At 36.1% G+C, this 13,101-nt stretch overlaps 1 protein-coding gene across 3 annotated transcripts in view; it reads left to right on the top strand.

Moving 5' to 3' along the window:
• Positions 1-3,515, top strand: part of net1 (neuroepithelial cell transforming 1) — a 30,427-nt gene extending 26,912 nt beyond the window's left edge. For all 3 annotated transcript variants that reach the window (XM_055190723.2, XM_055190724.2, XM_055190725.2), the window contains 7 exons: positions 519-581; positions 704-800; positions 880-956; positions 1,043-1,300; positions 1,382-1,552; positions 1,699-1,885; positions 1,957-3,515. In XM_055190723.2, coding sequence (XP_055046698.2) covers positions 519-581; positions 704-800; positions 880-956; positions 1,043-1,300; positions 1,382-1,552; positions 1,699-1,885; positions 1,957-2,399 — 1,296 coding nt within the window. In that variant the 3' untranslated portion in view covers positions 2,400-3,515. The remainder of the gene's footprint in view (positions 1-518; positions 582-703; positions 801-879; positions 957-1,042; positions 1,301-1,381; positions 1,553-1,698; positions 1,886-1,956) is intronic.
• Positions 3,516-13,101: the final 9,586 nt, after the last annotated feature.

The raw sequence follows: 13,101 nt of genomic DNA, 5'->3' as shown, positions 1-13,101 counted from the left end.
AAGGTGATGCACACCTTCAAAGTAATATAACATAGAAGCCTAATCTTGGACTTTTTTTAAAGAAGACACTTTAAAGTTTTTCATGGAAGTGTCTGGAGATAAAAATATTAAATAAAGAAATTGTTATAGCAGTTTACATTTATTGTAATAAATAAAATAATGCAATTAAGTATATTTTTTATACATAAAATGAGATTTGCGTTACACTTTTAGTGTTTTTACCAACAATGGCCACTAGGTGTCAATGGTTTGCATACTCTTGTCACAAATTAATAAATTACTGTCACTGCATTAATATTATTATTATTACTGCTAAAAGATTTTGCAAAAATTTTCGATATTAACTTTCCAACAATATATAGTTTGTCGTGATAGATATATCAAAATATTGAAGTAAACTCATTGAGCGGGACAGCACCAGTTTTAAGATAGCCAAGAAGCCTTCATCTAAATGTTTTGGACATCTTAAGTTTCACGTGATCATAAAGTGACTCTTTATATTGTCTCGTTCTCTACAGGCTATTTTTGAGCTGACTCGTGGAGAACAGGACCTGATTGAAGACCTGAAGTTAGCCCGAAAGGTTTGTCTGTTTTACATTTTTAGAAAACGTGTTCTTGCGTTGGCTTTCTTTCTTCCATTTATAACCAAAAAATGTCTCTCTGTAGCTGTTAGTTACTCATGGTGTCTTGATTTTGTGTACAGGCGTACCACGACCCGATGTTGAAACTCTCGATTATGTCCGAAGAGGAGTTGACGGCCATCTTCGGAGACTTGGACGCTTATATACCCGTTCATGAAGGTGAATGTCACAAAACATTTCGTTCGCTTGATTATTATATATAATAAATGTAGCGCTAACTTAATCTCTATTCAATCAGATCTTCTCGCTCAACTGGCGAAAGCCACAGGCCCGGATGGTACGGTGAGACAGATTGGCAAGATTGTTGTGGACTGGGTGAGTACTCTCATGTTTACTACATTGAAAAACGATACCCGTTGAGTGTTGCTGAAGTGCTAAGACTCTCTCGCATTCCTCCACAGCTGCCGAGGTTAAACGCTTACAGGGAATACTGTAGTAACCAGCTGGCCGCCAAAGCGCTCCTCGACCAAAAAAAGCAAGACCCGAGAGTTCAAGACTTTTTGCAACGTTGCCTCGAGTCGCCGTTCAGCAGGAAGCTGGACCTGTGGAGCTTTCTGGACATCCCTCGCTCACGACTGGTCAAATATCCGCTTCTTCTCAAAGAGATTCTCCGACACACGCCGCCAGATCATCCGGACACGGCCAGTCTCGAGAAAGCGGTGAGTGTCAACACGTCTAGGCTTTCAAAACGTGAATATTTTGGAGACATTTGGTGTTAATATTTTGTTCCCTATTTCCAGATAAGCATCATTCAGGCCGTCCTGGCCGATATTAACATGAAGAAAGGAGAGTCGGAGTGCCAATACTACATAGATAAGCTGGAATATCTGGATGATAGACAGAAAGACCCACGCATTGAGCAATGCAAGAGCCTGCTTTGCCACGGCGAACTGCGCAACAAAAGCGGCACGGTGAGTTGTTTTTGTTTGCCCGAACCGCCCGCCCGGTCTATAAGTGCAAGAAGGAATTTGTCTGACACAATGACAGAGAGATCTTTAAGATAACAGGAGATGTACGACACGCGTCAATAACCTGATTTGTTGTTTTTTTTATCTAGAAGTTGCACGTGTTCCTCTTCACGGAGGTTTTGGTCTTAACGCGGCCCGTGACGCGGAACGACCGCCACTGCTATCAGGTGTACCGTCAGCCAATCCCAGTCCAGGATCTCGTTCTGGAGGACCTCCAAGATGGAGACGTACGCATGGGCGGCTCATTCAGAGGGGCGTTTAGTAACGCAGACAAAGGTACAAAATCTAAAGGGTAGCATTTAGTTCTTTCTTTCTACCATTTACTCACAAACTTTTCTCTTTTTTAGCCAAAAATATCTTTCGGGTTCGCTTCCAGGATCCAGCTCACGGTCAGTCCCACACGCTGCAGGTCAACGACATCTTCCACAAGCAGCAATGGCTCAACTGTCTCCGTACCGCCATGTCGACTTACAAAGACTCCGCCATTCCCGAAAACGAGCCCCCGTCCACCCCCCCACCGGCGGACGCTTGCATCAAACGCCGTTCGTCCTCCATCTCCGCCGTCATGCATATGGAAGAGTCGGATGAGAATTGCCCGAGCATCGCGTCTTCCGCCCCTTCGTCCCCCTGCTCGGAGGAGCCGCCCAGCCCCACGACCTCCACCACCTCCACCCTCTCGTCTTCATCGTCGTCGTCATCATCATCATCTTCCGTCTCCTTGTCCCGCAAATCCAAAAAAGACAAACGTTCGCTCTGCTCGTTGGGCAAGAGGAAGGAGACCATGGTGTAAAGCAAAGACTTTGAGGACTGAGCTATCCCACCATGCGGAGGACTTGTATTTATGTGTGTATGTTTCTACAGCAGTGTTTGTGTGTTACTGTCCACAATGGCAGCTATTATTACCAAATCCCAACCTGAAACCCTGTACCGGAAAGACAGTATTTGTAAGACGAATGCGTGGATCGCGAGGGATCGGAGACGGACGGCATCCCATCCCGCACACAATCGTGTGTGTGAAAGCACATTTCGTCTTGTTTACTGTTAGTTTGGTATTATTTTATTAATATTGTAATTAAAGTTTTACTTTTTTAAACTTTGCATTAAGATATTTACTGTAGCTCTTTTTTGTTTTTATCCAAAAGCACTGTGGTTAACGTTTTTATCTGTTAAAATATGAATGGAAAGATACCCACTTCGAAAAGCAATGAATATTTGTAAAAAGAAAAGAAATTACTGGAAAGCAAGTCTTACTGGTACATTCCCATTTAAACAGATGTTTAATTTTAAATCAGATGGCATTGTTTTTATCAAAACAGCACGGAAGATAGCTACGTTCAGTAGCTGAATGATTTTAAGCGTTATTATTTTGTTTTACTCAAACCTGAGCCATGTTTTCCAAACTCCCAGACGTTAAGGAGGAATATTCAAATGTAGTATCTTGCATGGAGCTTTACTTGTTGAGTCCTGTTTATTTTCATGAGGGCTCAGTGCATGTACATGCGTGTCAGAGCAGAAGATGAGAGTCGTATAGAGGCGTAATGTATGTTTAATGAGGGTTCGAGAAATGTTGACGTGAGACTAGAAAGGAAACTGGAGTAGCATTGGACACGATTAGAGAGACTTGATGATCAGCACTACTAGAGATTAGCAAACCTTGTTTTATTTTTGTAGTGTCTTCATTAGGGAGAAAGATTTGGTGAGCTGGTGAAAAGCCGGTGTGTGTTTTTATTAAAAGAAAGATGAAGTATGTTGGAGATGAGAAATTGAAAGGTACAGAATGTTAAGATGTTTGTAATGAAATTAATGGATGTACAATATTGAGAAAGACTGCGTTGGCTTGTATGTGTATGTGGTTTAAAAAATATTTAAGAAAAATAAAGGTCTGTGTAAGATTTGCATCTGACAACTGGGGTTCTTCTCTTTATTCTGATGTGAATATGTGTTAAAAAATATTTATAGCCTTCTAAAGGCAGCTGAGATAGTGAGCAATTCCAGCTTTACAGATTTGACATTTTCAGTCTAAAAATTTAATGAATGTTAAATAATTAAATTAGTGCTGGGCAAAGATTAATCGCGATTAATCGCATACAAAATAAAAGTGATTTTTTTTGCATAATATATGTGCGTGTACTGTGTCTAATTATTATGTATATTTAACCACACACACATTTATATATTTCATTCAGAATTGTTTTATTTATATAACATTTTTTTATTTATATTTAATATAGATTATATAAAAATATAAATAAATATATATAAACATGTAAATACATACATGAATGTGTGTGTATATATTTATACATAATAATTAGACACAGCACACACTCATATATTATACCAATTATCACTTTTATTTTGTATGCGATTAATCTTTGCCCAGCACTACATTAAATATAATTGAATGTATTAGAATTTATGTATTACCAATACTAATATATCTGTTATAGTCCAGACATCAGAAAAAATATCAGTCTATAGTCATGTTTTCTGTTTTAGATGAGAGAAATGTACACGTGCTATATATGCGATAAAAAAGGACAAGTTTTTGGGAGACAACATACTTTCTGTCAATTAAGTGCACAAAGCAGAAGCAATAATATTGGATAATATATAGAAATTACGGCTGCACAATAATGATTAATTGCGACTATTCGTTTACAGAACAAAAGTTTTTTTTTTTAAACATCACATCAAATATAAAAATGTATATACACATGTAAATATTTCTTAAATAAATACATGCATGTTTGTGTATTTATATATACATAATTATTATACACCGTGCACACATATATGATTTAAACAAAAACTTTTATTCTGCAAACGATTAGTCGCGATTAATCATTATGCAGCACTAATAGAAATAAGCCCAGACAGTGTGATCAGCGTGTTTTGGATCACACTGAAGAGGTTTATTTCACGATAACAACCTGCTGCCTATACATTATACTGGTTAAGTAAGGTAAGGATTATTAAATATTGATTTGAAATATTTTATTTGCAATTTTTTTAACGAATGCAGACCCCTTCCATGAGAAAATGAGATGTTTAAATGTCACTAACACACTATGTGGTTTAATCATTTGTAAATATAATGTCATATATGTTTTTAAAAGACACATTTATATTTAATTTGTGTAATATTAAACTGTACCTATTAAAACTATTTGCAGTATCCAGGTTACTGTGTTATCTCGGAATAACAAACCTTGGAATGTTGTGACTGACCAATCAGAATCAAGCATTTTAGAGTGCCGTGTAATATAAAGAAATACATTTTAATTTTTAATTTTCATATAATGATAAGGAAGAAACTATGTTATGGATGTGACAATTCTGAAAGCTGCACTGAACTTTGGAAAATAATTTGAAAACCCATAAGGAAAAAAATATATACATTTCTCGCCCAAATATATATTTTTTAAATATATGCTAAATACATATGCTAATATGCTAAATAAGTAAATTTTATAAAGTATAATTTTAAAGTTGAAAATATATTTAATTTTAACCTTTTTAAAACTGTGATGTTTGTGTTCGTAACATAGCTCGTACGTTTTTATTCCAATGCGACGTTGAATATAATTCCTTGGATTGAAATGTGGATGGCTAAATATATTTTTTTGCGCTTTAAAATGTATTTACTTTTTTGTTTATTTATTTAAAAGATACAAAAAATGCCCCAAAATATATATATTTTGTAAACATTTTCCTACATATATTTCAGCAAATTTTTGCCATTTTTTGTATATTTTGAAAATGTTTAAATATATTTTTTGCTGTATGGGAATGATAAAAAAATATTCTTGCACTAATATTTACGTCTCCAAATACATTTGGTAAAAAACAAAAGATCCACACACAAAAATTGGGGGAAAAAAGCTCAATGCCACATTAAGTGCAAAACATTTTTGGCATTAAATCTTAATCAGTGTCGTGTTTTCAAGCATACACCTGCGGTTCATTTAATAGGCTTATTAAGTAATCATTATAATAAACCGGACATTAATTATCAAACCATAAAGGCAAACAGACACCAAGTGATTTTTGAATCGTCAGAGGTTTTTTGTATCAGCATTAGTTTGGACTGTTGTCTGGCGCTATGCACCATGCGGTGACCAGATTACACGTCTGAGCAGAACTTAACTTCAGGGGCCTCATTTATAAAGCGTGCGTACGCACAGATTTGATCGTAAAGTGTGCGTAGGCAAAAATCCACGGCAAAGTCCATATTTATAAAAACTGTCTTTGACGTGGAAATGTGCTTAGCGCCGCGTCAGGGTCTGAGCAGACGTACGCACTTTTGCTTGTCCGATTGCTGCAGGTTTTTGGCAAATAAGCCATTCTTGCTGTTTGAAATTGGGTTTAAACATTGACGAGAGCTCTTTTATATGTCTGACATTAATTACGCATCGTTTAAAGGCGGAGATCTGAAACTGCTTGGCTGCGCGCACAAGTTTATTTGCGATTAATAGATTTGAAAGGGGTACGCGCGTTTTCTGCCCGTACGTTCGGTTTATGAATCACACGTACGCATTTTTGTTAAATGATCGTAAGATCAAATGTAGGATGGTTTTTACGCAGCATTTTATAAATGAGGCCACAGGTCTCTGTTTGTTTAATGGTCTAACTAGTTGCTAAACTGAACTCTGGGACAAATACCTCGTGGAAAGTAACAAATGTTTTAGTTTTCTAAAGACGAGGGATGATGGTGATCATGGATTAACGCTAATGTTATTTGATGGGAGGTTTGGCAGCCGATATGTAGTTAAGATTGCAAACGTTATATAGTACAGATTTTACACAATAACGTTATCTCAGTGTAGTTTTTGATACGCTTTAGCTATACTTTAAACTAAGGTAATCTACTTGTTATTTATTTTCCTTGTTATCAGAAATAAACTAAAAGGACTACTAGAAGTTACGTTTGTTCAACAAAAGCCGTTTGTTTATGTTGTTACTGCTGAAACCGTCTATAAAAACTTTTTTTATGGTAAGCTTGTGAAATCTTAACATAAAACATCACCATCCGATTGTCAAAAAGCTAAAGTCGTACATTTTTTGCTGATTCCATGAATTCCTTCCAGAAAAGCTCTTAATAGCAAAACACATAAATTCACCAGCTCTTCTCCAGAAACATTCAAACAAGTTTTAAACACATTTCCGAGCAGGCAACGTCCTCAAAACATCTTCCATTTATAGTATTTGGACGATACCCTGAATCTATCTTATCCACCGGCATTACTTTACTCTCATTTACATCTTGGCAGTTGTATAAAGAAAATAAGTCTCTATTAAACAAAACTCTTCATTTATCTTCCCAAACCTCCTGACTGATGGTATTTAACTCTAGCAATCTCAATTACTGAAACAAATAGCCTGTCAGAAATCACTTAACATGTCCGTCGACACGTTTCGGGGTCTGGATTTGTATTGCACACGATTGCTTTGTATTTGATTCATTTGGATGGTTCATAAGAATGTGGACCGGTTCTTGAGCAATAAGTTCACGAGCTAACCTGATTTTAATGCAACAAGCCATTATTTTAATAGTTTTGGCTCTTGGATGGTCAAGTTGGCAAAGCTACGTTTAAGGGGGTTCAGGTTTTATGGAGATATTTCCTCATGTCTGCCTTTTAGGGATAACCGAATTTTCCAAACATTCGCTCATTGTACCCGGGGAACCTGCCTGCTGTTGCTGATTTACCCTAATAAGACATAATAAAGATATAACTTACATACTCATAAACCCTCCGGAAAGTAAATACAGGCATTTATGACTAAGTTAGGCTGTGTATAAAGAGGGTTTGTGAAGCAACACTCTTTATATTGTTCCTTGGTATAAGATTCAGCATTTATTGAGTCAGCTGGGAGGAGTCAAACAAACGAATAATGATGGTCATTTTACAACAGCAAGTAGACCAAACATTTACTAATAACTGACAATGTTTTATAGAGGTTTGGAAGAGGGTGATACTTTTCTGGAAGCATCTCAAATGCAACAAAACACAATTTTTCCATTTCGTTTTGGGAGGGACTCATCTATAAAAGGCATTAAGCAACAAAGGCCTTGAATAATAACAAAAGTTTGTATCACACCCGCCGAAACTAGCGCTGTCAAAAGATTAATCGCATACAAAATAAAAGTTTGTTTTTGCATAATATAAGTGTGTGCACTTTGTGTAATTATTTTGTATATAATTACACACAAGCTTTGTGGTCCTGTATAGCTCAATGGTAAAGCATTGTGTTAGCTTGGGTTCGAACCAAAAGGTCATTGGTTCGAACCCAAGAAACACACGTTGATAAAAATAAATATGAAAGTTGCTTTGGATAAAAGCGTCTTCCAAATGCATAAATAAATAAACATGCCTGTATTAAAGGGCACTTATGATCCAATTCACGTTTTACATTTCCTTTGGTGTGTAAGTGTGTATTAGTACATAGTAACCAGTCCTTCCAGAAAAACTCAGAGTTTTTTGTGATTGTTGCGGGCAAAAATCCTTGATCTTGCGGCACGTTTTCTTAAAAAATGCAATGGAATATGCAGGATATTTATGCAATTTTATGCCATGAAATTGCGGGAACTTGCAAAAACTGTTTGAAGCTTTTCAATGATGTTCACGTCACATAATCGCATCAATTCATAACGTTCCCATGGCAACAGGGGACATGGCTGCGCTTGTGTAAAGTAAATGCAACATTTTTCAACTTTCGGCTAAGATAGATATGATTTTTGCTACGAAAATGCGGGGATTATGAAATCATACAAGCCCCGTATATTGTGCGCACTGAAATCTGCAATTTATGCTGCGAAAGTGCAGCATATTTGAAAAAATGCGACCCTCGCTTAAATATGCAGACTTTGGCTGATTATGCGTTGAATCATGCGATCGCATAATCGTGTTTTTTCGGAGGAACTGAGTAACCATATGCAAAAGGTACAATCCCCAAAGTAAACGATTAAGGGAGTTATCATCTCCAAAGTAAATCTCTTTTCTTTCTTCTCAAGAAAACTTCAAGAAAAATTTGCTTACCCCATTGGCAGATTTTTGCTTGTTTTATGCACAAAATTACTTAAATTTGATATTTTTGGTCTAAAAACTAGACTTATTTTCTTGGATCAAAGCATCTTAATTTAAGAATTTTTTTTGATATTTGTACTGAAAACAAGACAAAAATACAAATAATTTTTTTTTCTTGAAAATCATTTTTTGTGGTGTAAGTTAACTCCTGTTAGCATTGCATTGTGAACGAATCTTTCAAACATGGGAAGGAGCATCACATTTCTGTCTGACGTCAGAGGTATTCAGGCCAATCCCAACGTTAGCTGGCCAATCAGGGAACACATTGTATTATACCAAATGCACAAAATAACATTGTTTTTTAGCAGTGAAATAGGTGCTCTTTAAAGAAACACTGTAAAAAAATTCAGTAGAAATTGCAGCTGGGTTGCCGGTAATTTACCATAGATTTAAATTTATATTTTTAACTGGCAACATTTTGTCCAAAGTTAAATGAACATTAAACATTAAACATATAAAGTCTTTGCCTTTATAGAGTAAAACTAAAAAAACAGCATCAAGAAAAGCATTCTGGGAAACAAAATCTGAAGCAAAAAACAGAAAAAGGTTGATGATGATTTCTGGTTCCCAGAATGCTTTGCATGAGGCCGCTATTGTATAGTTTTATTCCGTAAAGACAAATACCTGTCAATATTCAAAATGTATTTAACTTTGAACAAATTCTTGCCAGCAAATAACATAAATGTAAATCTACGGAAAATTACCGGCAACCCAGCTGCAATAACATTGTAATTTCTACAGAATTTTTTTACAGTGAATATTTACATAAATGTATTTAGATTTTGATATATTTTATATATATATATACACACACATATACATATATATATATATATATATATATATATATATATATATATATATATAGACAGTTTCAGCAGTAACAACATAAACAAGCGGCTTTCGTGGTCATCACGTAACTTCCGGTAAACTCCGTGAACAATAAATGACAACATAGTTCTTTTAAAGTAGTTTATTTATATAACAAGCAAAATAAACAACACGTAGATTACATAGGAACCCAAAACATTTGTTATTTTCGACGAAGTATTTGTTTAAGAGTTCAGTTTCAGCAACTAGTCAGACCATTAAACAAACCGAAACCGGAAGTAAAGTCCAGACCAGATGTTATCGCGTCACCGCACGTGCGCCCGATGAAACCGTCTATAACACACACACAAATATATTATGCAAACACAAATCTTTATTGTGTATGCTCTGTATAATTTAAAATGGTGTTACGTAACATCCGATGAAAACTAAAATACAGGTGGATGATGTAAAAAGTTCGGGAGACATACTTTAGGCAGTAAAGCAGGAAAATAAATGCTGGTCATAATAGATTACATTTATATGTATGGATTTGGCTGACTCTTCTATACAAAAAGCGAACTACAGTGCATTCAAACTAACATTGTTTTCAGTAAGTCTGTTCCTTGGTAATCCAACTGCAATGAAACAAACGTAATGCTTATCCAACTGAGCTACAGGAACACTTATTACTGTTTGCACTTTAGTTTCGTTTATTCATTTCTCAAATATGTGTGGGGGTTTGTTTGCCATATCTCTCCAAAAAGACATTTAATCTTGCAATAAGCTATTAGGTCCGTGTCCTACATTGTTATATAGTGACAAATTGACACACCTTATGTGTAATGCGTCTTTGGTTTATGCCTACGCTTTGAAGAAATCAAATCCTGGGTGTGATTTTATGTACAAGATAACATGAAATAAGTATAGCTGTTCCCTAAATCAAGCAACTTTTAAGACAATAGTGCTTGAGAATAATGAAGAAATGATGGATAAATTAAAGGTACAAAAGGGGGCGGTACCTTTTTAAAAAGTATGCATTTGTACCAAGAGTGAATATTAAGGTACCTAAATGGCACCAAACAGCACATTGCCATGAGTACGGATGTTCGAATTCAATATTTGCAACTATTTTTGTTATCTTTTTAGGAAGACATGGACATCATTTATTGACATTCTCACACATACAGATCAGGTTTTTGGGAAAGAATAAAGATTGACACAGAATAAGCATTGTAGTGATTAAATAACTACTTGGCTTCTGTTTTATATATACAGCCTTAAAATGTCTTGAAATGTATGACAATCATAAACTCAAACTACTGATGGGCTGACAGATGCTTACATGCACTCAACTCAGTGATTTTCTTCCCATAAACACGCGCCGGCACACACAAACACATAGAGATCGGCTATAAAAAGTTTCTGTACACAGATCATCACTTTAATAAGGAGGCGGCAGCAAAATTAATGGCTTTATCAGAAAAACTGTACTGTAGATTCCTGGGAAGTGGATGTCTTAGTGATGCTATGAATCACATAATACTTGTCAAAGGTTAACACCGTTTTTGTCACCCTTCCTGCCAGAACCCTTAATGGTACCAATAAAAAAATTCTTAAAGCCAATGACCATCTTAGACAAACAGCTTTCGTGTTAAACAGAAAGATGTTCATAAACTTTGCACCCATTTGGACATTGTGTGCATCAGGGTGAGAGGTTACCAAAAAATGGTCCAAACATTTTCCCTAGGTCAGTGGTTCTCACAAACTTCCCAGACAGCAGACGACTCTGGGCCGGATCCGCTCCGGATTTGTGCCGAAGTCAACAGCTCTGGCGCTGATCCGGTGCGGATCCGGCCCAGAGTTGTCTGCTGTCTGGGTTTTTCAGCGTGCGGCCCCCTTTGTGTACGGTGCATTCTTTCGCGGCCCCCCCAAAGAAAATTTATGACAAAAAACTGTTCTAAAACTTCACATTTTAATTAAACAAAACATTAAATTATACAAAGTAGTGCCGCCTTATTTTTTTTAGGTTTCATTTCACAGAATTCATGATAAATTAACGTATTTTATAAAAAATGTCGTAAAACTGGGGCCCCCCTGGGACCATCTCGAGGCCCCCCTGGGGGCCCCGGACCCCAGTTTGAGAACCACTGCCCTAGGTGTCACTGGGCCGGTGTCATGAGCAATCTAGTCCCCCCGAGCAATTCGGTCTCCCCTAGGACCCCGATTGGTATCTAGCACTAATGCCTGCTCAAAAATGTGTCACTGCAATATCTCGTCTTCATACGCGGCTAGCAAGCTAATTGTGTTGTACAAAATAGAAACATTAAATTAAAAAAAAAAAAAAAGTTAACTAAAAAAACAATATAATAAACGAATATTCATGTTGCAGACACGTCAGTACTTTTGTGTCATCATCTGCTTTACAAAAACAATACTTTTATTTTTTGTAAATTATTAACATACCTTACGGAATATATATTTTTAATAGTAAAAGTGTAGTAATCATGGCTTATAATTATAATTTAAATGTGTGATTCAACTATGTAGTAATCATGTTTTGTATAAGTAATTAATGAGTAAGTAATTGTATAAGTAGACAGTCAAAAGTGGAAATGGTACAGTATAATAATCTAAGTAATAAAATGACTATGTGTAGATCTCCCACCTATAGCCTCATTTATATACTACTATATGAAACATACCATTTAAAAGACATCAATTGTAATTTTAACAACGTTCTAACTACATAAATCATAACGCGATTGTGTAGGAATTGTAATAAGGCGCTAAGAAAACTACCCATGAGGAGTTTTTTCAGCCAATGGAGTCGCGCGGGGTCCTAGGGGAGACCGAATTGCACGGGGGGACCGAATTGCTCACGACACCGGTACCCTTTCAAAAGTACAACTTTGCTCCTAAAGAGGTCACATTAGTAACTCAGAAATACTTATTGGTAACAAAAAGTGCATATTAGTATCTCAAAGTAGCATCTTTAAAAGAAGTCCCAAGTCAGTGATGGATTTGATAACACCTCTGTAATCCAAACTTGTAAAATATCCCACGTGTGTCAATCACAACCAACTTTATCTAGATTGAGGTCGCTGTGTAGAGTAGCTGAAGAGAGATCGAATTTGAAATGTTACTCATCACCTGTACGATATTTGAGATAAGATGTTTCCAAATTTCATAATTGCAAAAATTGTATGTTCGTTTACGGGTTGAACAGGATAGAGCTGGTAAATTTATCGTTTGAATTTTTCATCTTATGCAATATTCCTGACGGGAGATGTGACGGCCAAACTGTTAGGCAGGAAATCAGGGAATCTCCATTATTTTCAAAGTCCTGTCTTTTTCAAAAGATTACAACATTTGACAAATGACACGAGTGCGTTTTTTAACTAAACACATCTTTCACATCTGCTTAGTTAGTTTCATTTCTGTCAGCTTCTGATGAAATCATGCAAAGCCACACCCACCGCGCTTGCAACATCCAAATGCATCTAGCCATTTTTACGTAATAGCTGCCGTAAAGACTCCAGTTACCAGTAAATGTGTGCATTTAGCTTGCCAAGATTTTAATTAATATCAGAT

The sequence above is a fragment of the Misgurnus anguillicaudatus genome, chromosome 1, assembly GCF_027580225.2.
Source record: "Misgurnus anguillicaudatus chromosome 1, ASM2758022v2, whole genome shotgun sequence".
Classification (NCBI taxonomy): Eukaryota; Metazoa; Chordata; class Actinopteri; order Cypriniformes; family Cobitidae; genus Misgurnus; species Misgurnus anguillicaudatus.
The sequence above is the reverse complement of the archived record's forward strand: the minus strand, read 5'-3'. Positions and strand labels throughout refer to the sequence as shown.